Source organism: Brachionichthys hirsutus, chromosome 15, assembly GCF_040956055.1.
Source record: "Brachionichthys hirsutus isolate HB-005 chromosome 15, CSIRO-AGI_Bhir_v1, whole genome shotgun sequence".
Classification (NCBI taxonomy): Eukaryota; Metazoa; Chordata; class Actinopteri; order Lophiiformes; family Brachionichthyidae; genus Brachionichthys; species Brachionichthys hirsutus.
The window spans coordinates 10,061,814-10,089,811 of NC_090911.1; the positions used below are offsets into that span (position 1 = coordinate 10,061,814).

A 27,998-nucleotide genomic window follows, 5' to 3' on the forward strand; every position below is an offset into this window, starting at 1 on the left:
TCTGGGGTGTATGTTTCAGCGACACCCGTGACCCGCAAGGTGGTGAACCCTATCCGTGTGGATGGATGGACTCGTCTTCCTGTTGTCGGATCAACTGGAAACCATGAAAGTCGGTATCGGATTCCGTACCAATCCTCCGGGACTAGACCGGAACGTTACCCGCAGAACGTGGCTGTTCTGTTCTAGCACGGCGTTCATACGGCGCTTCCTGAGTGAACAGTGAGACGCATCATCACAAAGGCTGCCTGCCAGAGTCTCGTCATTAGACAGAAGCTGCCTGTCCCGCCGCCCCGGGCCAGGATGACTCTTCCTCAGTCTTCCTCTCTCCTCTCAGCGGCATCTGCCTCATTAACCACCATCAGCATGTTGTTTGCTGTGTGGTTTGGATGTTTTGGGAGTGAGGCGGGGGGTAGTGTGTGTGGAGGCAGCGCTCATTAGGCTTGAAAAACATCGACATGTTTGCCAGAATCCAGATCTTCTCTTCTCTTCCTCTCCTATGAATCAAAAGGTTCCTCTAGTCAACCCCCCCCCGGGTGTGTTTGTGTGTCTATGGCAGCGTAATGGAAGACAGATGTTTGCTGATTTGACAAGTTTCTCATCCTAATTTAGCTGACAAAAAAAGAAAAAAAGAACCCCAAGATGCCACACAGACGCTCGTGGTGACAGCTCACTCTTAATTCTCTCTCCTTTTAATTCGGGTTCTCCGCCTCCATTCCTCTGCCTCTGTGTTCCACGTCCATAAACCAACATCGTGTGCCATTACCAGCTGCATTTTGGCCGGCTGTTCTGGAATTATTTTCCTCAATTCTAATTTGTATATATATTTTTTCCTTATATGTTTCACAATCTGTGGGAACGTAAAAATCAGATTCAGTCATTTTCATGCACGGTCCTAGATCGGCATCTGATCGGTGGCACTCGACCAGAACTCACATGGCTTTTTTTTGGGGGGGAGGGGGCTTCATGTAGTCATCGTCCCGCGCAGAAACGACAACAAAATGCTGAGATCACGTCGTTCCACATCCTCCCTGTCTAAATGTCATGCAGCCACTCTCTGCTGGCATCCGTTTCAGTTTGACACATGACTCCTCCCACAAACACTCTAGAGATAGATACAGGTCACAGTAACGTTACCAAATCTGATCGGATCATTTATTACAATCCAATATGGCAGTCATTACAATATTTCCTCAGTGTTTCTATTTTACAAACTAGATAAAAAGACCATAAATAAAGAAAACTGTTCATGTAGCTAACAAGAGACGTACGAATCACACACACACGGATGACATTCTAGTCTAAATCGACAATCATTTGGAGTCAGGACGATTAAAAAGAAAACAAAAACAGAATTGATGAACACGAGTAAATTATTCGGTTCATCTAGTGTGAAACTGTTAAGAGCTCGAATCGCCGTGTTCCGTCTGGCTCCCGTCGGGTAAACGCTGCTTATTGAGAACGCTCAAAGGTAACGGACGTCTGGAGAGGGGAGCGTCCACACACACGCACGCGCGCACACACACACACACACACACACCACATTTTGTTCAAGTCAAGCCCAAAGCAGCGAACGCAAGGTTGAAAGCCATTCTGCTTACGTGCAGCTTCACAAAACTGGAGAAATAATGAAAAACTGGAGCAGGATGTGGGGGGGGGGTCTTCAGCCGCTGGCTGGACGCTCTCCATGGTAACGTCCCGATGTCAATTTTCAGAAAACCCCGCAGGATGGAAGTTCAGAAAAGTGCTGCTTTTCCACGCTCTCGCTCGCTCTCCTCTTGCCGCCGCTCCACTCCTCGTGTCCCAACTTGTGAAAAGTCCCTCTAAAGTGCATGGATGAGGTAAATGGACGTCCTTCTCAACCCAGGTTTGTGTCCCTCCTCCTCCTCCTCCTCACACCGGAACCATCGTGTGTTGCATGCGCTGCATCTGAGACAGCATTTCTCGCTGTGCACTTGCCGTTAGCATGTCCTGGTGCGACGGTGTGATTATTCCAAGTCTGTCCATTTCCCTGCAGGGTGCACAGACAAAAGGTCTTCAAACACACAACAGGGACGGGCAGGAAATGTTCTTTTTTTTAATTATTATTACCACTCATTTCACCATAACTGGCTTTTTGTCTCAGAAGATTTATGTTTTTCCACCAACACATTCAGAGTCGTGAAAAAGCGTTTTACCAGCGAGACCCCGTCAAGCAGCGGAGCTGCGACCAACGTCTCCGAGCTCTCAGTGTCGTTAAAGACGCTATAGATCAGCGGTGTCAAACTCATTTTCTCCAAGGGCCACATTAGCATTATGTTTGCCCTCCAAAGACCAAATGTAAACCGTAACACAGTAAAAAATGTAACTAAATGTACATGTAAGCCGACTACCTATGGAGCTGTCCAGTGCTGATCCTGAGCGCCATAGGTAGCCGGCAATATATGGAGCTGCCCAGTGCTGAAGTTCACCGTTTGATCAGTTCACTACTTAAGTTACAAACATTGCATATTCAATTGTATAGTTGTAAAAATATATGAATAGATTATTGCTGGTATTATAACATAAATCCTTTCAATTGATCAGGTTAAGAAAACCACAGCCACATTTGGCCCCCGGGCCTTGAGTTTGACACATGTGCTATAAATTGTCCCTTTTGTTGCTATCGAGCTGCAGTGTAAATCAGAACTATTAAAACACAGACACTACTAGAGTGCCGCCAAAAAACCCTTCTCCTAAAACGCAGCTGCAGAAGCTAATCAATGACATTTATAAGAGAATGGATGTTTTAGAGTATCGATCTCAACCCCGCGGTGGCGTCGCGTAAAACTCTTTTGTGTCGACTCGCGTTTTCTTTGTTTTGCGTTACGCTCTCTGCTCCGAGTCGGGAAGCATTTTCTCTTACTGGTGTGTGAGGGTCAGGAGGCTGTCCAGGCTGCTGTATCCCGCTGCCATCAGGGTTTCCCTGTACCTCTCCAACCCGACGGACTGCAGCCACACACACACCGACAACTCCGGTGTGTCCGAGCCCACCCCGGACTCCAGCACGGCCCCCGTGGGTCTGTGAAAGCAGACATGTCAGTCAGCGCGGTGGGAAAGACTGGAATAGGGAGCGTAAAGTCATAATTGAGCATTTCATCTTCATGATCCAGCTGAAACTATGTCGGAGTGGGTGTTGCGTCTCAGGGATGCGTGCGTGTTTTACCCGTCCCCCGCCGTGCGCCGTAGCGTCCCGGGGTTGCGGATGAGTTTATCCAGCATGCCGAGTATCTGGCTGAAGGTGGGTCTCTCCGCTCTCTCTCTCTCCCAGCAGTCCAGCATCAACTGGTGCAGAACCACGGGGCAGTCCATTGGGGCAGGCAGACGGTAGCCCTCCTCGATGGCTTTGATCACCTTAAAGGAGGACCGAGGAGGTTTGATTTTTTTTTTAACGGTTCATCACCGGGGTTCGACACACAGAGGAACTCAGAACCCAACTTGGGTTTATAATTAAAGGCTCGGAAAATGGTAGAAATAAAAGATGAAGCCTTCCCTGCATAAATACTGAGGATATGATCGGACTAGTGATTGAAATGATCCATCTCTTGAACTTACAGAACAATGACGGCGATCCAGTTCTCTGGTCTGACATTTACTTCTCAACAGGGTTGGGATTGTGCTTTTGGGTCTTTGAGGCAACATGAAAGTGACTCACATCCTGGTTGTTCATGTCCCAGTAGGGTCTCTCTCCGTAGGAAACCACCTCCCACATGACGACGCCGTAGCTCCACACGTCGCTGGCCGTGGTGAACTTCCTGTAGGCGATGGCCTCCGGAGCCGTCCATCGGATGGGGATCTTCCCCCCGGGGGAAAGGTAAGTCCCGGTGGCCTCCTGGAACGCGTTACGATTTTATTACATTAAGCGAAATGGGGACTATTTTTCGTATGCCGACGTCCGGTTTTGTTGCGTCTCACCCTGGTGGTGTAGGCGGCCTCCGGATCGTCCTCCAGCACGCGGCTCAGGCCGAAGTCGGACACCTTGCACACCAGGTTGCTGTTCACCAGGGTGTTCCGCGCCGCCAGGTCTCGATGCACGTAGCTCATGTCCGACAGGAACTTCATTCCCGAGGCGATGCCGCGCAGCATCCCGACCAGCTGGATGACCGTGAACTGGCCGTCGTGCTTCTGGAACGTTGGAATCACAAGAGGCAGAAGAGAAGGTCAACACAACTAAACATCACATTCCACTCAGGACCGGACAGGAAAATAGAAACAACGCACCCGGAGAAACGCGTCCAGCGATCCGTTCTCCATGTATTCCGTGACGATCATCGGCGGTTTACCTAAACAAGTAGATAAATATTACAACTCGACCCTGAACACTGCTCCAGACGTTAGTTCCTGTCCAAGGCTCACATCTCGTGACGACGCCCTCCAGCCTGATGATGTTGGGATGGTCGAACTGTCCCATGATGGAGGCCTCGGACAGGAAGTCCCGCCTCTGTTTGTCGGAGTATCCCGTCTTCAGGCTCTTGATGGCCACGTAGATCGCTCTCTTTCCTTGAGCGCGAAGCCGACCGCTGCACACCTCCCCAAACTCTCCTGCAGACATAGAGCGGACAGCAGGGTCAGCTCCGTGTGTGTGTGTGTGTAGGTGTGTGTGTGTGTGGCAGGCTTACCCATGCCTATAACTCTCTCAATGTGAATACTGCTGACATCAATTTCCTTGGCAAACTCATGGATGGCCTGATCAGGGTCTTCATAGGTAAACGGGTCCACATAGATTTTGACTCCTGCCAAAAAGGGGAGGCGGGAGAGGTGACAGGAAATGAGGGAGGAGAAGTGGGGGGGAGGTAAAGAAGCACGAGTTGTGTAACTGCTGCGTACATTATGTAAATGTCTTTTGTCAGGAAGCGTGTAGGTTGAGGGCAGGTGGATTCAAGAGAAGCATAAGTGCATCATCAGTGTCTCTGTTTTTGTTGTGTGTGTGTGGGGGTGGGGGGGGGGGTACCTGGATTGAGATGTTTCTCCTCCTCCGAGTCCTGCTTTGTTTTGCTGTACTTGCTCCTCCTGAGGAGACAAAAGGAGCGACTGATATTTAACAGGACAACGCGGAGCAGACACGGAGGTGAAAACATGCTTGTAACCGTTTCCTGTCACATGTTGGCGTTCTTGTTCCCATCCAGTGACCCGACAAGGGGGCGTCGTTTCTGACTTTACTTTATTCATCCAGTAGCGTCGTGAATTTATTGTTGTTGTTTTTATACTTTACTGCAAACAGAAAGTGAGGACAACGAGAGAAGAGCACGACGGGCTGCAGAAGACACGGCGAGCAGATGAAAGCCTTTTAGAGGGAGCAGAGGGGGGGTGGGGGGGGAGGAGGAGGGGCGGTGCCGCAGGTAGTGCAAGATAAAAAGTGTTTTCCATTGAACAAAGAAACTGTCAAAAAAATATTTTTGTGCATGGGCAGGTGTGTGCGTGTGTGTGATGCCTGGGGAAGCTGACACACAAACTGTGCAGCTGAAGAGACAGTAATGACAAATGAGGGACAAAGGGATTATCACTGTCGCCACTCTAATCCCCTTTAAAAGCTCCAGGTAACTCTCTCTCTCTCTCTCTCACACACACACACACACACACACACAAGCCTAAAGCTGTTCACGCCTGTATGTATGTATACTTATACTGTGTGTGTGTGTGCGTGTGTGTGTGTACCTGTGGCTGATGATGAAGGCAGCTGCAGAGACGAGCAGTAAGATTCCCACCCCGCTGATCGACAGCAGCAGGAAGGCGGAGTTTACTCCCTCGCCAATCAGAGGGAAGGGATCTAACGGGGGGACGCAAACATGAGCCGTCAGCCGCATCGCGACGATGGACTCTTACGGGCCGCCAGCCAACGATCAGAATACCTGCGTTGGTGGAGAATTCAAACGGGGCGCTGAACTCCCCGTATCCCGCCGCGGTGCGAGCGCGCACGTGGAACACGTAGACGGTGAGGGGGCTGAGGCCCGTGACGTCGACGCCCCGAGCGAAGGTCCTCATTATCCGGTACGACCTCTCCTTCTGATCCTGATTAGATGGGGGGGGTTATTCAGGGCCCCTACTGCAGATCCATCTCCGCTCCCGTTGGAACACCGGCAGCAACTCGGCCGCGCCTCACCTTTTCGTAGAATTTGACCTCGTACTCCAGGATGACCCCGTTTGGACGATCCGGTTGTTGCCACGCCAACAACAGAGTGTGCCTGGTGACGTCGGTGGCTTGGATGGAGGACACCGGAGAGGGAGCTGAGGACGAGATCAGTCAATACACAGCTCAAAAGGAAGTGACATTCCACTCATTCTTCACTCTCTCCTCCTCCATCCCTCCATCCTTCCCTCCGCTGTGCCGTTTCTCCTCTCTTGTCCCTGTTCAGATGGTACCGGTCCATATGTCAATTGCAGGTTTGCCCTGACACATGCCAGACAGCGCCTAGTGCTGCACACACGCAGCAGCTATACCCCCCCCCCGCCCCCCCAGGGGCATCAGGAACTAAGCAGGTGTGCCGTTCTCAAAATGCCACCGCGAAGACTTGAAGCGACGTGGAGATGTAACAGCTTGCAAAAAAAAAAAAAGACAACGAAAAGTGTGAAGAACGACGCACGGCGGCCGACATCTTCACAACACGCCCCTCAGACTCTGGGGGGGTCATCCAAACCCTTCTGAGCCTAGAATGACTGTCACGGTGATAGTAAGCAGCCGAGCGAAGCGGGGGGGGGGAAAGCGCCTTGAAGCCGCGTTTCAGCGCCGCAAAGCTGATCTCAGCAGAAGCCGGAGCCGGCGTCTCCGCGTGGCTGAATAATTGGGCTGCATCTATTTTATCGCGTTGTGTAAAAAATAACAAGATAAACTGTAATGGAAATGTAAAGCACATTTGTTGAAAAGCAAAACGAGTCCAGGACTCGCACGGATCCTCAGAACGCATTTTTAAGATGCATCAAAAATACACGTGGAAAACACAAATAAAAAGTGCGTACTTCACAAATATTACTGATTTCAAGCGCAGTAATCTAACGTTGGAGGTGGAGGAACACAAATGAACGAGGTGCTTGTTCATAGGACGCCTCCGCAGCGTGGACCTCCCCCTCCCTCCCTCCCCCCGGGCCCACATGCTGGGACCAGCAGCTCGCCTGGTGCTGATCCGACGCCTCCTCTCACCGGCTTGGTTGGTGGTGACCGCCACGGACACGCTCTGGGCCGCCCCCGCGCCGCTGGCCTGGGAGACCCCGTTGCGCGCGTGGACGATGAAGGTGTAGCGCGAGTGCGCGCCGAGGTCGCTCACCACCACCCTGGTGGTCTTCAGGCCGGTCTGGGCGGGAGAGAAAAGCACGTCGGAGCCGCAGGGCAGGCAGAGCTGAGAGACGGAGTCGAGTCGAGAGTAATCTCCGGGCGAAGGCCGGCCCTGGAAGGCGCCTCTCCCCGACTGGACTTCAGATCCCACGATCCCCTGGTCCGACTGCATTCCCAGGCTACGGTGCTGAGCCTCGGGCTGGGTTCTGCCGCCGGTCGGACCGCGGGTCCCGGTTTGGCAGATGAGGCACTCCAGAGTGTAGCTGGTGTCGCTTCTTCCTCCCAGACGACGGGGAGGAGCCCACTCCAAGACCACCGACGTCTCGTTCACAACAGAGATGAGCTGCTGTGGGGCAGACGGGGGCTCTGGGGAAGCAACAGGAAGACCAAGCTTACAATTCAAACCTGGGAGGGGGGGGTTCTCAGAGCCGTGGCCACGGGTCCGGAAAACAGTACATCTGGTACTGGACACACAGCCCAAGATTTCTAGTCTTTCACACATAACCCACTCAGAGTTAGACGTTGCTTCACTGCTCAATGCTTTAGCCATCAGTCCCTGATGGGATGTCGTTGGCGGCTTAGTCATCAGGAATGGGATCAAGAAACAGGGATGCATTGTTGGGAGACAATGAGAGCTCTTCTTTATTTCTATCAGAGCTTTCACTGGTGTGTGTGTGTGTCCTTACGGGTGCACGCCACAGAGGCGGGGTCGCTGTCAGCCCGGTAGAATCCGGTGTAGCAGTCGCAGACGGTCGCCCCGTCCCTGAGCGAGTGGCTGTGCGGCGGACATTTAGAACAGCCTCCGTCTGAAATCTTGGCTTTGTAAAAACCAGCGGAACATGCTGCAGAAATACAGAAACAACGAGAAAGAAAAGACGAGACTCGGAATTAAAACGGCAGCCGGATTTAGAAGAAGAAGAAAGAAACTTAAAATTAGGTGTTGAAGCAAACAAAGCAAACTAAAAAAACACTGACTGATGATCTCCCCTCCACACACACACACACACACACACACACAGCTCAAAACTCCAGAGTGTAGACAGCCCACACAAATATAATTGACATTTGAATATCTGAAAGAGGAGAAACATAGAAAGAGAGAGAGGGGGAGGAAGGAGAGAAATCTTCCCTCGCTATACCGAAGGCTGCATTGACAGAGCAACAATACAATAAATGAGGGCATAATTACACCGCCCGACGGCCGCCGCTTCCCCTTCTCTTTGGCGTCAGAAGGAAATCCGCCATTTGTTTCTGACGCAGTCGTTTTTTGAAACACCTTCTCTTTCATCATCACACCCTTTTCATCCCCCTTCCTCAAGCTCGCCATCTTTACCGATCCCCCCCCCCCCCCACAATCCTTTCACATTTCCAAGAGAGATGAAGACATCCCAGTGGGAGTGGTTGGGAATGATGTGTGTGTGTGTGTGCGTGTGTGTGCGTGTTCCAAGGTGCAGATGAGAGGGAGGAAGTCTCCTCTGTAATCTGCTCCCGACCATCCTCCCTCATCTGCATGAGCCTTCCGTGGAGTTGCTCTTTCAGACCCCCCTTCCCGCTCCGTGCACTTCCTCCTCAAGCTCGACTTGTCTGGCCTTTATGTCCCTGATAACCCCCCCCCCCCCCCCCCCATTCCTCTCCAAGCGCCGGAACGCTCTGCAGCGGCGTTTATAGCTCGGTATCGATAAGTCATTCCAAACCTGCAAATCCATAAACACCTTTGGAGCAGTTAACCTGGCGAATTATGTATTCCAACGCAAGATAAAGTAGAGCCTCATCGCGCCGCCTGCTGTCCTGCACACATTCCTGCGCTTTTAATCATCGGTGGAAGGTGGACGAGAAAGAGAGAGAGAATTACAAGGAGGGGCTCAGAGGAAGGTTTTCAACTATCCAGGACGGCTTTGTCTCCATCCCAACAGAGCCCACGCCAAAGCAGACAGCAGAGTGGAGGAGGGGGGGGGGGGCAAGTAGCCGGAGCCATAAACGGATCCCAACAGCCTCTCCAGCCTCCATTGTCGCTGTTGTTTGTAGGCTTTTGTATCATTTATAGCACTAGCTTCAACGAGGCGGGGGGACCTGCAGCAAGAGCTCATGAGGGTGTTATTAACCCGACATTAACCCGACACTACTGACGGGGGGGGGGGGCGCGAGTCCAACAGATGCAGACAAACACCGAGCGGCTCAGGTGTACGCCGGCCAATCAGCTGTTTGATAGGAGGCGATGAAGCGGGGAGGATGCTGAGGGCCGACTGGGAGGGAGGAGAGGGCCGAGGAGAGATAAGGAGGCGAGGACAACGGCTGAAGAGGAGCGAGAAGGAGCCGAAGGTGCCCTCTGATATTATCAGCACCTTCCACATTAGCATACGCTTTCTTCCGTTAGCTAAAATGCAAATGCGGATCCCGGTGAATCGGACCGAGAGCCTCGTTGGCAGGATGTTTGTGTTTGTGTGTTCTCCTTGACCCCGTGTTATCTGTCATCATCTCTTGTTCCTTCCCAGCAGAGGAAGTTACACCCCCCCCCCCCCCGACCTGACCGCAACCCTGACACCTGTCTGTGTGATGGACGGAGGGAGGGACAGATTGATGGACGGATTGACAGAGTGCCACAGGAGAAGGCGGGACGCCATTAATCACGGGGGGGGGGGGTCATGCCCTGTTAATTAAAACCCAGGGAAATGCTGGAGATGTTATTCTTCACTTCTTCCTACTGTATGCCCCCCCCCCCCCCTGCTGGGAGGATGGCCACACCCACATGTGCAATGAAATCTCTTATCTGATCGGATCGTTGGGTCTCTCATCATTTCAACCCTCAGGAATGCGATCAATGGAAGCGCAGCTTTAAATCTGTCTGATTATAAACACTCAAAGAGAAATGTGTGTGTGTGTGTGTGTGCCTAAACATTAACATGTGAAAGGAGCTCCACAACAATGACCACCCTCCTCCCCGCCCCGCCGCCATCACCATCAACAGAAGCACCGCCCCCCTCCATCCCTAACTGTGGATCAGGGAGGAGAGGTGCAGAAAAGAAGGGAAGAAGAGAGAGAGAGAGCGAGAGAAGCTGGTGCCAGTGAGCTGCAGACAAACTGGTGGAGTTGGCAAACCTCCTCTACATTATGGAGACACAAACACGCGTGCGCGCACACACCCCCACACACACACATGCGCGCGCACACCCACACACACACACACATCACCAATTGTGATGGAGGAATGCAAACCATTCTCCCCACCTGGGTTGATCTCCTTTGTAATATCACTTGTGTCATTCCTGCTTTGTCACCTGTGGGACACACACACACACACCTCCTTCTGTTTGCTTCACTCCACTCCTCCAGGCATTCTCAGCAATCCAACATTTCCACGGTCCAGAACCGCAATGCCTAATTAGAGGGACTGAAAGCAGCGATTACGCACTCGTTCTCTCATCTGCTCGCTCTCTCTCTCTTCCTGTCATCTCTCTTTCAGTCCGGCTGTCTTCTTCTTTTCGCTCTTTTCATCACGCCTGAAGCGCTTTCTGCCGTTGACAACATTCTGCAGGTGTGTTGGAACGAGGCGCGAGCATGAAATCTCCCTGAACGCCGGGGATGGGAGGAAAACACAGACGCTCCAGCCCTCCCAGGAGGAGGAGAATCACTCCCGCAGACGAAAAAAAAAAGGGAGGCCGGAGGAGAGACAGTGAAACAAAAAAGCAGAAGGCTCCTCTTTCACTCTGCCTCTCCGCCTGTTCACTTTTCAGATTCTTTCTGTTGCGTCTCCTCTTTCTGGGTCTCGCCTCCTCTCCCTCGTTTCCGATCCTCCCAGACGGATCACAGCTGTCAAACTTTTGACGTCTTCATCTTCTCGGTCGCGACCCCGCGCCCTATCCTACACCCCCCCCCCCCCCTCTCTCTGTGTGTTTGGCTGTCACTCAGAGTTTTTGACTTCTTCATCGGGTTCAGTCGTGACCTCGGTCTTAACCGCGGGTTTACAAAAGAGGGGGAAGCTCCCCTCTCTTCTGCTTCTCCACTCGCGCCCTTTGCACCCCAACGGAGAACCCCCAGTGGGGGGAGGGGGGGGGGGCGGCATTGAGGCATTGACGCCTCCTGCCGTCGGCGGTCTCCTTTCACTCCCTCTCTCCCTCCATTCAACACCTAATCCCTTCTTCCTCTCCATCCTCCCCAGTCTGACTGAAAATGAACTCAGAGTCTGTAAAACAATAAATATACTTCTTGCTTTTCCTTTTCAAAAATATGACATACTTGTTTTTTGTTTGTTCTCCTGGTATGTTCTCTTTGATTTCCATGTTCGAAATAAACAAGCAAACCAGTATTCCGGCTGCACTCAGTTCTGCTGAAGGAGCGACGGAGGATCCGCTGACAGACAGGCCATCCAAATCTCCTCTCAGACCCATCTTACCCGCCTCCAGCCTCCAGCCTCCAGCCTCGTCGAATTTCAAACCGAAAATGGGAGAAGCGGTAAGGCGCCCCATCCAATACTGCAGGGTCAGAGTTTTTGATGAGCAGCGTTCGCCATTCATCCGGACTTTGATGGATTTCCACCGGAGGCAGCTGAGTCGAGCCGACGGACTCGGAGGGACGGCGGGAGCAGAGAGACGGACGGGCACCTCACATCTGCTGAAGTTCAGCTGAGTCAAGCGTCGCCCCTAAATCTAGTTGAGGAGGAACATCTTTCAGGCCTCGGGGACCACCCTGCAACCGCCTCCTCTTTTCAGGAGAGCAAACGGGCCGAGCAGAGTGGATGTTTTAGGGAACATTCGTCACATGGGGGGGGGGGATTGGTGCCACCGCTCCCGTTATTGGGAAAAGGAAAGAAGAAGAAGTCGTTTTTATCCCCCGTTTGTCGCCAACTGGCACCGACTGCATCCCTCTCTTTATGGCCATCGCCCCCCCCCCCCCATCTTTTCTCTTTGAATTATGGGTCTGTTTGTTATACAATTAGCCGGCCGGGATCGGCTTCTCTATTGGTCTCCGTCCATCTGTGTGAACCTGTTGTGTGTCTGCTGTATAAGTGAATGAATAGGGGGGGGGGTGAAGCCATGCTGTAAAAACGACTCCATCGGTCCCCTCCCCCCCGTTCACCACACTCTCTCAGGCAAACATGCAAACCCAGCGCTCCTCGCGACACGGAAACGTCATCCACGCCACATGTTCGATGCCGCGGCGTGCGAACAGCTTGCATATTTGTACCGCTAAAGGCCAGTCCAGATTTGAAAAGCGATGGGAGGATATCGCCGTGGTTTGTCGCCACGTCAGCACACCGGGGACGCGAGAACCTGCGACGCCTCGCTGATGCTGCACAACTCAAACGATGACTGTTGTGAGCGTTGAGTGTATTTAAAAGACGGCCAATAAATCAAACGATCAGCAGGAGAATGTTTGACATTTCGGTCAGAACACACGAAAGCACACTGTAAAAAATGGCATCCCAGCGAATGATGCCGTATTTCGGCGGGGCCCAGCATCACGTACCGTTGCACGTTCCACTCTTCTCCTGGTATCCTGGGTGACAGCGGCATCCACCAATAGGAACCAGCCACTCCCCGTCGGCGCCGCAGTACATCTTAGGCTCTTCTCTCTCTTCCGATTGGTCGACGCAAGACCCCCGGACCTCCACTAAGGAAGACGTGTCGGCCCCGGTGACCGTGTCGGGAAAGGTTGCCAGGTTGTGGACGGTCAGCGGGCAGGTTTTGTAGAGCACTCTGACAGAAACCAACGCGATGCAGGCGCCGACGTCCTGAAAGGCCAGGTAGAAGCCCTTCCTGGTCGTGACCTTCACGTCGCGTATCTCCGTGTTCAGCTTCATGATGCGGTCGCCGACGTCCACCTGGACGGAGAGACGTGAACGAAGAGTGTACCCGGAGAATTCTATTAACTTCTTACATCTTAACCGGAGGTCGCTATTGAACCGCGGCTGATCGTTTCAGCGTATTGACTCTCATCCCAATGACTTCAATCGATTGCAATGTAAGCAGCAACGCTCGCATCAGAAGTGATTTTAGTAAAGACTAAGCAAAAAAACAAGAAAACAGCCTGCCAACAATCGTGGGAAGACAGAATGAGCATCCAAGAAAAAAGAAAAATTACAGCTAAGTGCCGCAGGAGGATTTATTTTCCAGATAAGGAGGGGGAGGAGAGAAAAGGCAGAGTCGCTGAGCGTTACCTGAGTGAAGCTCTCGTCTGCCGCCACGGTGTCCACCTTAACGAAGCTGCTCTCCCTGATGTAGCTCTCTCGGTCCTCGTTTGACTCGTGGTAGTACAGATTGAACGTCTCCTACGCGACGGGGACAGACAGAACAAAGAAATCTTCATCTTGTTTTGCCATTGTAATGGATCAGAGGGGCTGGAGCTGGAATGAGCAGCCGCTGTAAGTTACGTTGGTACCTTGCAGGTTCCGGTGACCCCCGGCAGGCTGTTACAGTCCCTCAGGGTGAACTTGACTTCAACGTAGACCCGTTGAGCGCCGGACCGGGGGATCCAGTCCGTCCTCAGCCAGTTGTTCTGATTGGGTTCCAAGACATTGCACACCTGGTACGTTCTGATGGGGATGTTCTTCTCGTCCATTATGCTCACCTCTTCCCACTGCACAACACAGACATGCAGTTCTATTAGTACAGTTGATGGTATTTACTCAGATGCTTAACAACATGTTTGGCACTACCTTGTGTCACACCTCCTGCAAAAAATATGCGCAAAATGTTCAGACTGTGGAAGGTTGAATCTAAAACGTTTGCCGATTGTCAATGTCGAGACGTTTCAAGGATCTGACATTTCTGCCGAGTGCTTGGAAGCGCCAACGTGTAAAAACAGCCGCTAACAGCAGATGCAAAGGTGTAACTTTGAGAAAACGTGAATAAGGTGTTTGCTGTGATGACGACAGGAGGGTTCAAGTCTCACACCGCAGCCAAATAAGCGATAGCCTGCGGGAGTTTTAGCAGACTGTGGAGAACTCATCTGGTTGTTGGTTTTTCCCCACTTGAAGAAGTTTCTCTCCGCAGAAAGACAGAAACATTAAAAACAAACATTGGCGACGCTGGGATGCCTCTTCTCTAATTCATTGCTTACATTCATTCGTGCATCAATAATCTACGGCTGACAGCCGTTCAGATTTGTAGCGACTCCGAGGTTTTAACAGCCGCATTTCCACACAAGTGAGGCGGGTTGAACCTTCGGCGCGTCATCCATCTCAATAGCTGCGACTTGCTTGCCTTGTATCGTGACCCTTCGTGTGACCGCCGAGCCTCCCAACTCCAAATTGGCTTTTCATTGCCGCTGAATAATAATCTGTGAGAGCGGTATACACACTAAATGCGGCGTGTCGAAAGAGAGAAAAGGGAAGGGAGAGTCAGAGATCGCGTCGGTGTGTGTGCGTTGGGTGCTGCGTTTGTGAGTCTGAGCCCGATCAATACGTCACAAGGTCTTGATCTTGTTATATATTCCAAATAAATAGTTTAATGTCTGATGAGAAACAAGGAAAATACAATCCTGAACTTGACGTAATTATTTTGTGTTTTGTGCCGATTTATTATTTATTATTTATTATTCATCTGTCATTTCAAAGGTTATTTTAATATCTGACAGAAACCTCAAATGTCTAAACACTGAAAGAATCATTATGCTTCCCATAATCATAAACCTCTGCTTTTGACCTAAAATCGGAACTTCAGCGTGAATCTGGTGTGTGTGTGTGTGTGTGTGTGGCGCACAATAAGATTGTATGCAGTCCATGTGTTTTCTTGCAGAGGGTGTGTGTGTGAGTGTGAGTCAGCCGATACAAATTACAGCCGTTCGAGAAAAAAACATGGCGACCTTGTATAGAGATGGTTATTCTGTGTGTGTGTGTGTGTGTGTGAGATGGGGGCGATAATCAGAAGCCCAGTGCGTGCGGACCAGGACCCCGTCAATCAACCAACATATGACAGAATGAAAAAGAAATGAAGTTTAGTCATCAGAAACTTTTAGAGAGAGAGAGAGAAACGACATGTACACGGAAGATCAAACCGTACCAAACCGAGAGATCAAACCGAGAGGTTTGGATATAAAATAGATTTTTCCAGGATTCAATCTGGCAACTGAACAGTAAAGATCCCTTAAAAATGACACCCACCACCAAGCTGGCTGGTGCCGCCATGTGCGCCAAACACGCCGCCAGCAATCTCCTATTAGCACTTCGGCTTGCTGAACAACAGCACATTTCAGAATCTGTGGGATGGTTCTTTACAGCTTCCAGACCAACTGTGTGTTCGTGTGTGTGTGTGTGTGTGTGTGTGTGTGTGCGTGAGTGAGATGGAGTGTATTCCAAAGAGAGAACACGTTGTAAACAGTGTTTCTGAAGACAAAAAAAAAAAAGATTGAAGAGCTCCCACTCACCCCTCCCTCTGCAGGACTGGCTGCCCATTTCAGCTCTCCTGGCACTGTCCTGGTATCCAGCAGGGTCACTGCACGCACGCACACACACACGCAAACATGGGGGTGGTTTAAGAGCAAATCAATTTAATTAAATTCTGTAAAAAAAACTTTAATGCGGTTCTCGTTTTTCCACGTCAGAATAAATAAATAAATAAATAGGTAGCAGGACATTTCATTCGATCCGCGCCCCATCTTCACGACGCAATATCATGTATGGATAAAAAGAGAAACGGAAAGTTTTAACGTTTTCAAATGAAGCCGGATTCTGTTCTGTGGAAACAGCCAACAAACAAAATGCCTCTCGGAAGATCCGTTAAACTCCAGGTCGGCGCAACTCCCGAGAAAGCGCCAGAAAACGCAGCGAAATTCCCCCACAAATGCAACTTTCATCCGTATTCGACCTCCTCCTCGGGAGCGCACGGGGCGCACGGAGCGGCTCCCGCGGCCCCGACGCCTCCCCCTGCGTGCGTATACTCTCACCTTCGTTGGGAGGATAGCTCCTCGTCCTCGAGCTGGAAAGCAGAGAAAGTATCCATATCAGCGTGGAGAAGGCTCGCCGGGGATCTGCAGCCATGTGTGCCGCGTTCGCTCTGCGCGCTGCCCGGCGCGGCTCCATCCCGGTGGGAAAAGAAGTGCGCGAGTGAAGAGGAGGCGAGTCGGACGGAGCGGCGGACGCCGGGGCGGTCTCTAACGCTCAGATGCTAATTCTAATGACATGAGGCGGACGGCGGCCGGTCTCCGGGGTCCGTCCACCGTAAATACACGATCCGCGCGCCGCTGGGTGTCATTTGGGTCATTTATCTGAGCCGAAAGGGGTGGAAAGGGATGGCTACTGAATAACAGCTAAACTCTGCTCCTCACCGAAACGCATTTAAATAAAATAATAATCTAAATGTTCCCGATTTGATCCAACGACACGTGATAAAGTCCATCCAAGCAGAAAGCGCAACTCCCTGGAGCTGCACGTCAGAACTGACATTTCCGAGTGATGACCCTGAAGGGTTCCGGCGTGCGTGGGGTCGTGCACGTCACACGTTCACGTGGGTTTAAAAATAAATAAATCTGTACATCTTCTTAGGCGAATATTAAATCAGGACCGAGTCCCAATCTCCAGATAAGGTGCTGAAAAGCTTGGATCTGTCGTTGCGGTTAGAGTAGAGAATGACTACAGCGCCACCTGTTGGCAGAAGGAGAAGGGACCCAATGCACGCTCAAGGATTTACATTTTAAGACTCTTGTTTATTTTAGGACTGATAAAATAAACTCACACTCACACACCGATTGCCAACAGTTTTATCGTTTTAATTTAGAAATCCAGTACAAACATTAGAAAGAAATAGGAGCAGGTTCCGGTAAAGACAACAGGGCCGTGGCCTCGCGCAGGAGCAAACAAAGAGCAGGCTCAGGACCCGTCCTCCTACGCTCTCCTCGTCTCAAAGACTCAGGCGAGGCGCAGCTCAAGAAAGTAAGCACTTGTATTTTATATTGATCCGCTTCTTGCCGCTTTGCATTTTTAGCACAAAAAGTTCCATTTTCGGCCCCTCCTACCGAGGAGAGAGGAGCATGTTCTCATGTGAGTCTCCATCCGGAGCCGGTCTCCATCTCGCTTTGTGTCCTCGCAGTTGCTAAGTCGAAACCATCCCGGTCCCCCGTAAGGCACCATAATGGACCCAGGAAGAGCATCTGGCTCTTTGGAAAGCCGAAAACGATTTCCTCGCTCTGACCTGCCACTCTTCCCCGACCCACCATAATACCGTTTTCACGTTTCATTCTCTCCGACGCCACAACAGAGCGCGCAATCACAAAGACCCAATTAGCGAAGAAGGGGGGACAGCCACTTTCGCCTGGGGACCGATGGGCCAATCGCATCGGGCGGCGGGCGGCGAGGGCCTATGGGGCAGCGGCGCAGTTGGGTGGAACATGGCAGTGGAGGGGAGGTGACACAATGGCACGGACGGAGAGCCGTCCGTTGTTTCTGGTCATTTGTGTCACCAAAGTTTTGATTGATGACCGTCGGGATGTTTTTCCCACTCTCCCTTGAGACCCCGAGCTTTGTGGAGGGGGTTTCCTCAGCGGGCCCTCAGCTTCAAACCCCATTAAGTTTGGTCTTTCGGCCCACAAACACACATCTACACACAGAAACGCTGTTTGTTCCATAGGGGGGGGGTCGCAGATGGCTGCTGCCCACACATCTGTAGCGCTAAACACTAGATATAGGCCCTGGTTCCGTCTGCGTTTGCACGGACGCACCATGCGAGTCCGTCGCCATGCACAAACTGTACCTTCAAGGATCTAAGAACGACGACGAGAACGGGAAACGGGAGAAAGTAGATCGGAAGTAGCCAAATGTAAATGTGTGCATGTCTGCGAGAGTCGAGAGAGAAAAGCCCGAGGGACGGTAGGTGCGTGGGCGGCAGAGAGAAATGAACAAAGGAACCCGAGAAGAGGGATGAGGAGCAGCGCACTGCCAGCGAGGATTTGATTGGGTGGGTGGGTGGCGTTGGTGAGGAGAGAGAGAGAGGGGAGGTGTTGGGGAAAAAAGGAGCTTCCCTCAAAGCCTTCCTGGAGCGAGCAAAGCTTTCGTTTGGCTTGTGGTCTTGCACGGTGCTTGTATGGAACTGGGAGATGCAACCATTACCGCTCACACCACCGCGATGGCGCTCTCTGGTTCCAGCACCGATAATAAGTCACACGGTGTGTGTGGTGCGTGTGGCGGTTTAACTCCTCCGGTTGACAAAGCGCCATTAGCATGTCGTCTCTGTGTGGATGGCGTGCCATGTTTAAGCACACGTGTGTTCTGTATAAACAAAGGAAGACGCCGGCAGAAGGTTTCACCACACGTGTGTGTGTGTGCGTGTGTGTGTGTGTGTGTGTGGGTGCTGAGCATCATCTGCTCAGTTCGATGTTTGAGGAAATCTCAATCAGCATCAACACACTGCAAACGTGTGTGTGTCTGGGGCGCGTTTTGTGTGTGGCCAACTCATGTGTGACTGCATAAACATGGTGTCAGAGCGACGCGACGTTCTCGCCGTCCATCTGCTCTGCTGGCATTTACGTCGCTACGGGTAACAATGGAGGAGAGACGGGACAAGGGAGACACGCAGACCCGTGAAGAGGCTCTGCCGGAGCAGAACCAACGCCCTCGGGTCACCTGACGAGCGCTCTGATGTGCTCGTCGACACTTCTGAGCAGAGGATGCGTGTCTGCAGTGAGGCCTCCTCGTCGTCGTGGTTATGGGTTCTCCCCGTGTGCGTTCGAGAGACACCACACGCCTCATCTCTGCAGATAACAGACCACCCTAAAAATACCCCTCTCTCTCTCTCTCTCTCTCTACTTCTCCCATCGGTTCCTCCTCACCTCTGCTAGCTCCCTGTATCCTCCAGAGTCCCCCCCAGCCAGGAGGAGGCTCTGCCAAGCCGCAATGCCTCCGGGCTCCTCCTGGTGCCACAGAGGTCCGTTGCTTCTATATTATACCCTCGTCTTTTGTCTCCTTCCACTCACTCAGAGGCCGCATCGACTCGAACGGCGACTGCTAAGTCTTGAGTTTTCCACCCCCACCCGTGGCTACTACAGTCACCCACACTCTGGACAAACAGGGCAGATGGGATGTAGGAGGAGATGGAGAGGACAGAATGAGCCAAGCTCAAATACTTATAGATCAAGTACAAGTCTGCAACAGAAACTCGATAAGATACTGAGCAGTGCATGGAATCCGTGCCTCGTTGCGTTTGGCAGACTGGAACACGCATTATGATGAACCAGGCTGCGTTTCTTCTGCTTCAGGAAACGTTTCATCTCCTCGCTGCAAAAAACTCTCCTAGTTTAGTGGCAACGAGAGGAAGGAGAGGAGAAGACGTTTCTCGCCAATTTAAAATGTTTTTATTTGACGTTCGGGGTTAGGAAGCCGTCTTTTCTTTATTCTTTGTGTGTGCGCCTGTGTGTGTGCCTGTGTGTGTGCCTGTGTGTGTGTGCCTGTGTGTGTGTGCCTGAGTGTGCGCCCTTGCCTTTCTTTTGTGGCAAACCCACGCAGGTGACCAGAGGGGTCCTTGTGTGGGTGGATAACTCAATGGTGACCCCCTTTCCCCTCCCCTTCCATCTTTTCTTGCCCTCCTTCCACCAGTGTGAGACACACAAAAAAGGGAGGAGAAGAAGAAGAAGTGCGTTTCACGCCCGCCGCCCTCCAGCAAACACACTCAAACGGTTTACCAAAATAAGAGCGCAGTAAGAAAATGTTTAAGGCTGCATGTTTGCTTTCATGAAGCGCAGGTTGGTGTAAAGAGGAGAAACAAAGCACGAGTAAGGACGGAGCTTCCTGTGAAGTAATGCAGAGAAAAGTAGAGGATTAATGGATTCATTACTGAACAGAACAAGGGATTAGCCGTTAGAGCTGCACCGATCAATACCGGTTCATGAACAATGGATCAGTTTTGTGTGCTGCGAGAGGAGTCACTCCCGGTGAGGAGCTGAAGGAGAATTATCATCCAACTGTGCATTTCCATTCAGATCGGCGCTTCAAATGAATGCTAATGAGGCTCGGCGCCTGCCGGATCCGTTACAAGCTAGCCAATCAGGTTGATGGGGTGCTAATTTATCAACGCTGTGTTTACAGCTCGTTACAGTGCCTGTGAGGCTGAGTGGCTGACATTCATTCACTCTGTAATTTCCCACATATGGCTTCTCAGATGTAATTATCCGCTACTTTTCAGAGCCTCGTGAACTAAATTCAACTCAGAGTATTTCCTTGGCGACTCGTGACCTCGCAATTATTCTTAGACATTTTTTAGAAACGATTCAAGCCTGCTTTTTTTTTTTTTTTTTTGCATTCATTCACTTGTATGTCTATGGCTTTTTCCGACTAACTAATGTCATAAAGAACATGTCACACACCGTTGGTGTTTTTTTGTGTTCTTCACGTGTCTCTATGGGTTCCACCCGGGTCCTCCCGCCACTAAAAACAAGCAGGAAAGGGGAATTGTGGCTCTACATCACCAGTAGTTGTTCGTCTTTAAGTGGCCCTCTGATGATTGGGGGCGTGGACAGAGTGTGTGCCCCGCCTCTCACTCAATGTCAGATGGAATAAACTGTGTGTGTGTGTGTGTGTGTGTGTTTATGGATGAAGATGATAAGTGACTCTGTTCCATGGAGGATTATCAGGGATTAGGCTGTCACGCAGACGACTGTCCCGTTTATCACGTTACGTTTCATCAGCAGCTCCAGCAGGTCACACAATCACGCCATTCATCAGAGGATCAGATGGATGAGAAGCCGGGATACAAACCGCCCCTCAGCTTCATCACATCTTCATATCATGGACTTGAGAGAATTTGCCATGGATGAAAATGTTTAGGAGACTTCCCCAAATACTGGTTTCATTATTTTTCATTCTATAGATAGTGAAAGAAAGAAAAAATACAACACTTGCATTTCACAGACGTCAAGAAATGTCTTGTCTTGATATGAATTCAGGTTTTGTAAGGCATCCGCCTCATATCCGTTTACCATGTTGACTTAGCATTTGCATGAACAACACCGCCCCCCATTGGCCACACACTGCTGCAGCACACCAACAGAGCTAGCATGGGCTAGTAAGCGGTGCTAAATGGAGATATACTTGGGCCTGACTGACAAATGGGAGGAAAGGGGATATTTCAAAGAGGGTGTTTATTTACTCCCTGGCAAAAATATTAAGATGAACAAACACTTGTATGCGAATGAGGTAAATGATAAACATGAGTTAGCGCACAGCATTCATTCCTGAACTTTGCTTTCACAGAACTCTAACAGGCAGGAGGGGTCGATCCTTCTAGCGCTTCACTTATGGCTTGTATTATGGAAAACGTACACAAGCCAGAGAGCGTCTTCAAAGTCGACATCTATCGAGGTCAACCGAGCGAGATCTGGAGTCGTCAGCTTTCTGCAGACTAAATAGGTCGTTTTAACGAGGAGGTGGTTTTTTGAGAAGCCACTCGTATTGCATCGGGTCGCACCACAGAAACCTCTTTTGCTGATTATGTAAAACACCCAAAGACACGCTTGTGAGTTTACAACAATGAATAAATACAGTGACTTCTGTCAACACCAGGAAGTATATGAAGGAACGGAAAGGCAATAAGACAAATTCAATATACCGGTAAACGTAATTATGCATGCATATGCACCCAGAGCTAAATGCAGAGCAATGTCGGGTAACTTTGGGTGCATAAATGAACTGAATAATGTGTGCCGATTACAATCAGCTGTGCTGCTGATAAACTTCAGAGAAAGATTATAAACACAAAACGCTTGTTACACAGCACTGCGAAGAGGAGCCCTGGCTATTCTATTGTTTGTTTGCATATATATTATATTAAACTCTGCCACATCCCAAGGACACACATTTAGAAATGAAATCCAAAAAACCTTCCAAAGTTCAGGACGTCTGCTCTACCAGAGAACCTGAAGGAGAATCTCGTTGAAGCTAAAGGACAGCAGGGACATGAAGACATCGACCCGCGAACAGTTTGGTGTGAGAAGCATCGATGCACCAAATGATTCTCTCACATGTCAACAGGAAGAAATCTGCTCGTCACATCCATTGCAGCGGACGCTATATTAAACGCCAACCCCTGCAAACCGTGGCTGTTGTGATGCAACGGTGGTTTTCCTGTCCTCAATTTAGGAGCCACAGGTTAAAAAAAATAAGGCGGCACCATAAGTATCTATAAAAACGTGTGCAGATGCTGCAGATGTTTAAATCTGCTCTACATCGCCAACATGACTCCCAGAGGTTTGATGACAGCGACCTTTCTCCTCTGCTTCATGCTGTGCCTCCTCCGTCCAGCTGCTCGTACGTTCCTCTTTTTTATTCGACTGCTCTTCAATCCGACTAAAATATTCTGCAGTATATTAATGCATTAATGTGTGATTGTGTGTGTGCGCAGTGGGTTTCCAGATTAGGAAAGCCTGTTGCACAAGCTACACAAAGAGGCCAGTGCCCTCCCACCTTGTAAAGGGCTACAGGGAACAGACCACCATGGAACACTGTCGCATCGAGGCGATCATGTAAGCGCTTGTAACTGTGACTCTGTTCAGATGCTAATGATGTTTCAGTATTATACCGTGATCAGAGAGTCTCATGGAGATGAAACATTTCTGTTCATTGTGCTTATTCACAAATATCTGTGCGTTTAGAATGACACTTTCTTTGGATGCAATCCCTCTACTCTGATACTCCAATGTTTTTCTCAATAGAAGAGTATCAAACCGCAAATGAATTTTGCCATACGATATTTTAGATGTTTCATAATAAAAATCCAATGCAATAAATCTATACATTTAATATAAACATACATTTAGATAGTATTTTATTAATTCTTTTGTAAGAGTATATTTTCTTACCTTAGAAGAATTTTCAACTCTGGACCATTTCATGAAAAAGTGCTGCACAAAAATGAATTTCAAATAAACACTGAATATCAAAGTATCATTTAAAATAAATCCACCTACACGACACTCATGCACTGAACTACACCACAAAGTTCTCTTTGCATGCCTGACAATGCGCCTCGCTATTCTAGTTTCTACACAGTCAGGAAGGATTTGCAAATATGTGCGTCTCGCAAGGATGAATGGGTGAGGAGACTCCTGGGATCACTGAGGTATGAGGCTCTTTTAAATTCCTACCAGACCCAGTTTAGACGTGAAGCTCTTTCTTAGTTTCCTTCCAATCTGATGGCAAAACAAGGGACTGAAATATCCTCTCTTTCAGTTCAAAACTGAAGAAGATGTCCAGCTCTGCTGCCGGTGGAACCCAGAAGAGAGAAATCCTGACCCCATTTAATGATGGAGGTGGAGTTTTCACCGTGGAGACCCTCCAAAACAGCACCGACGGTTTTTACTAGCACAAAACCAGCAAAAATGAGATTCAGTGATTTCGTTTCCAATCTTAGGGGACGTCTGAGAGGAATTTAACCCCATCATGCGAGGATATTATCTGTATTATCGCCAAAGCTTTACTTATTACCGTCTGATGCAGCCTCAGCCATTACAAGCATTAAGGTGAACCTGAGAATAGGAGCTGAGATTATAGATGTAGATTATATGGTAAACATAAAAAATATACTGTTTTTCAATTCTGCTTTCATTATTTGTCTTATTCCCTGCTATTAATCTACTGATTAAATACATTGATTTCTTAATGCTCCAAATGTGCTTTCCACATTTAGTTCATCAAAGGTGGTGTAAGTATGCTGGAATAAATACATGAAAGTAATTAAAAAGAAGTTTTTCAATTTAAAATTAGAATTTATTCTTTCATGGAAGTTGTAATAATGTGATTCTGGAAGATCACGCAAATACACGATTTGATACAGAGTCAGTCTCTAATGCTATTACCTGGTCAGTCAATGTGACCCCCCCCCAAAACACACTCCTCCTATCCGGATTCCTCATTCAGAATGTCCACTAGATGGCGCAACTGATCTGTTAAAAATAAACTGCACCAATGTTCCTCCTAATTCTTCGTGTGTCTGAGCAAACACCCAAACTCCCTGAGCAGACCATCGAACAAATGTGAGTCATAACAATACATTTTATGTTGAACGCACTTTATATTCGAAAGCAAACCTCACAATGCACAAGAGTATAAAAAAACATTAAAAACAAGAGATAAACTCAACAAACAAAACATAAAATTAACAAGCAAAGGAGGTACAACATTTGTTTTTCTAAACAAGTATACAGAAAAGGAAAGGCGTCAACTGTGGATGATGAGTATATATTTTGTTATTTATATATTGTAGCGAGCTCAAGGATCGCTACAATATGATAGTATTTTATGGTTTATTGATGCAAGTATTTATGTTGAATATTTTGCTATAAACTGAATAATATGGTAGACATTTTTTTAAATAAGTATTCCACTTCTTCCTACTCCTTTTTTGAACTATGTGCTGCATTTTGTTATGTCTTTTGTTTTTTTTATCAGTATTTCTTTCCTTTGTATCTACAAATACTTACATATTTTTATACATGTTCGAAAACAAAATTCATTCATTCATTCATTCATTCATGTGGAACTCCTCCGCCTCCAAAATACAGTATACAACCAAATCTGTTTCGTTTTTGTGCGCTGCGGAGATTTTCGCTGCGCCAAGACCGCATCAGCAGTTCGCAATTGTGCACGCGTAACCGGTTACACACGCGCGCACCTTAGAGGGAACGGAGGTAAAGGCTAATTCTAACATAAGCAAGAAATAAAGACCAATTACCGTCTTCCACTTGGACCACACGAGGAACGAGGTTACTTCCACGTTGTCCGTCCAAGTACATAATCCTGCCTCTGACCCGCGACCCAATCACGTGACATAATTAGCGAGAATAATTGTTCACGTGGCGATTTACGCATTCCGGAAATACAACTTGATCTGGTCTTATTTCCGTTGAATCAATATTAATTGTAAAACAAGTTTCTTTATTGCATATTAATTATGTTAAATAGTCCTGAATTCAAGACAAAAAAAAAAATACCTGTTTAAAAAATAGTGATTAAAAGCCAAATTATAAAGTCAGAAAAATGGTGTCAACTAAGAAAGGGCATTTTCTCCTACTGCTAACCTGTAAAGCAGTTTCTTCAATTCTGACTAGTGGGGAGTTTCTGCTAATTAATCTCCCCAGAGGTCCCAAACACATTGACATGTCTTTAGGTCACATGTCAACAGTTGAGTCATGATAAGGTGTTATTAACAATAGCAGACACTAACCAAAAGCAGGAAGGAACAAAGAAGCATTCATTAAGAACAAAGCCACTGCTGGAAGCCATCTCCTTTGTCAAAGAAAGCCCGAGGCCACTTATTCAGTGTGAGGACAAACAGAACACACCGTGAGGGCCGGGCGGTGACTCTCCTCCAGAGAAATGGTTACAACGTGGCATTTCTGACGGAACGTAATGCTCATTTCTACTGATTGTAACAGTAAAGATCTTGATATGGCAAGGCCTGTAATGTGATTTGACATTTCAGCCAACGCGTTTCCACCGTTTGCTGAAACCAACAAACGAAAGAAACTGTGGTTTGCTTCGTGTGAGTGGGAGAGAAAGTGCAGCTCTGCGTAAGAGAACTACAGATGGGGAACTTTGAGGGGAAAAATTATCTTGAATGCGATGGAGTCCCCCCCCCCACTCACCCACCCCCCACCGACTTTCGTGATTCACCATTGCTGTACTTGTATGACTGAATTGTTGAACACATGAATGTTAAAGTAGATTTTAACTTCATGAAGTGTAACTGCTGGTATTAATGTCCTCCATGTGTGACATACATCTATGGATCTATCATAAAGGGCGTTTAGGCTTGTGCTGTGATGTTTAGAGTCACTGTGGGGTATTTACTGTGCCATTCTGTTATGCAGCCTCCTCAATGCAAGCACATTATTACATTGTTTCTGTAACTGGTGCTTGAAATTTTAGGCAGCTCTGTCTTGAGCAGCGTTTCCCACCATCTTCAACCACAAATGATTGATTTGAACTCATATTCACAGATGGGACGATGATGATGATGAAGAATATATTTATTAGATAGAATATTAGACCGGTAAAAGTACATTAAAAAACACCCTGTCTAAGAGGAGCGTTTCAAAAAAGGCCCTTGCGGTCTTGTTTCCGTTGAAAGTCCTTCGTACATATTTCATTGACATCAAAAATAAATTACTCCATTGATGCAAAATAACAATAAATTATAAAGACACACAGTATGTACAATGTAGGTGGACAAAAAAAAAGGGGGGGGTTGACGAACTAAACTTCTCACTTTCACACTTTCCTATAACTGGTTAACCACACACACGTCTGCAGTGCACACTCATGTGGTGGTAAACTCTCGTTCCTGCACATCTACATGCAAGACCGAGTCGAGAGCACGCCCTGACTTCATCTGTCCAGCATGCCCTCAGATCTCCTTGCATCCTGCAGCAACTTCTATTGATTGAAATGATTCTGTTCTGTTCAAGAATAGATTTTATTGACAACCTTAATATATTTTTTGCTCTATTTGAGAAATTCTTGATCAATACAAAGTTTAATATGTTTCATCATCATCAATGAAAGTGATACAGAAGCGCCTGCTTGTCTTTCAGTTGATGCGTCCTCTCAGCCTCTTCCTCCCGCGTAACGTCTTCCTCTGCCTCCATCTTTTCCTGCCTCCCCTCTGCAGCGTCTTCTTTGCCGTGGTGTACGCTGGTGTCGTGCTGTTGCTCGTCATCCCTTCTTCATTTCGTACTCTCTCTTGGGATGCTTTCATGTCTCGCTCCTTGTCCACCTTCAGCATGGCTTCTCTCACCCACTGCAAGGCCGGGTCTGAGCAAAGCGTCTTCCCCCGTTTTGTGAGGAACCTGCAAAGGATCGGATTGAAATTCTGTTGTGACATTTTTATATTCTCATCCATGTCCACATTTTTTTTTTTTGGTTAGGTGGAATCTGAAGAAGAAGATAATGTGGTTTGAAAATAACAAAGCTTATGGAAATGTGGCATTTTAAGTGGCTGGATCTCTTGTTTTTACAAAAAAAAAAACTTATATTTGTGCTTCAAAAATATATTTGATGTGAGAGTATTTCTGGATATTTGCTCTACATTGCAGTACGATTGGGTTCTGTACGATGTGAAACTGCATGGCCACTTACCTGACAGCTCTGGTTGTACAGACGCCTTCAGACTGAATGGTGTAATTCACAATAAGTCTCTGTTTTACTTTGGTGGTGGACATTCCAACGCAACAGTTTACTGCTGGTCTGGAACCTAAACAAGATTACAACAATTAACATTGGAGCATTCTTCATTTTACATTTACCCTACCAAACACTCCAACAAAACCTTAGTAGTAGTAGTAGTAGTAGTAGTAGTAGTGGCGATTCTACGATACTCACTTGCATGGGCCATCCATCTGATGAAGCATAAAAGAGTGGCGAGCACCAGGATGAATCTCATCTTCATTAAACCCTGACTTGGTCCTTTAATATTGTGAACCTTAAACCACCTGAGTGACTGAGAGATTATGATTGGCTGCTTTCATCAGTGGCGATCGGAGCGCTGAGACAAGTCGTGGCTCACAGCAGGAGCGAGAAGTTTTCTGTCTGTCTGACTGCTAAAGGTTTGAATCCGACTGTTATAAAAGAGAGCCCCTCTTCCTCTCACCCCCGTCAAACCCTAACCCACCATGGAGAATAGGCAGTGCGGCTGCAAGGTGGGGGGGTTGGAAAGATTGAGTACATCTTTGTGGTGGCTAGCAGCATTCATCACGGTCCTGCCCACCACACAGGTCTGGTGCAACTGCAGCGTCACACACA

The 27,998-nt window shown here is 48.7% G+C and overlaps 3 protein-coding genes across 3 annotated transcripts; 1 reads left to right on the forward strand and 2 right to left on the reverse strand.

The window, feature by feature from the left end:
• Positions 1-1,890: 1,890 nt before the first annotated feature.
• Positions 1,891-16,298, reverse strand: LOC137904219 (ephrin type-A receptor 4-A-like). The gene is made up of 19 exons (XM_068748369.1): positions 16,163-16,298; positions 15,644-15,711; positions 13,658-13,855; positions 13,437-13,547; positions 12,746-13,100; positions 7,969-8,124; positions 7,151-7,648; positions 6,116-6,240; positions 5,865-6,024; positions 5,671-5,782; positions 4,967-5,025; positions 4,635-4,748; positions 4,372-4,557; positions 4,237-4,298; positions 3,931-4,140; positions 3,671-3,847; positions 3,182-3,369; positions 2,882-3,037; positions 1,891-2,008 (listed from the first exon to the last, which is right to left on the reverse strand). Exons 1-19 carry the CDS (start codon positions 16,296-16,298, stop codon positions 1,891-1,893), a joined length of 3,189 nt encoding a protein of 1,062 aa, XP_068604470.1.
• A 6,134-nt stretch (positions 16,299-22,432) lies between these two features.
• On the forward strand, positions 22,433-23,917 carry ccl20l (C-C motif chemokine 20-like). The gene is made up of 4 exons (XM_068749233.1): positions 22,433-22,508; positions 22,603-22,723; positions 23,239-23,319; positions 23,430-23,917. Exons 1-4 carry the CDS (start codon positions 22,436-22,438, stop codon positions 23,560-23,562), a joined length of 408 nt encoding a protein of 135 aa, XP_068605334.1. The 5' UTR covers positions 22,433-22,435; the 3' UTR covers positions 23,563-23,917.
• Positions 23,918-26,787: 2,870 nt separating this feature from the next.
• On the reverse strand, positions 26,788-27,774 carry LOC137904723 (C-C motif chemokine 4-like). Its single transcript, XM_068748925.1, has 3 exons — positions 27,579-27,774; positions 27,336-27,450; positions 26,788-27,046 (listed from the first exon to the last, which is right to left on the reverse strand). The coding sequence occupies exons 1-3, from the start codon at positions 27,643-27,645 to the stop codon at positions 26,788-26,790; spliced, it is 441 nt and encodes a 146-aa protein (XP_068605026.1). The 5' UTR covers positions 27,646-27,774.
• Between the last annotated feature and the right edge of the window lie 224 nt (positions 27,775-27,998).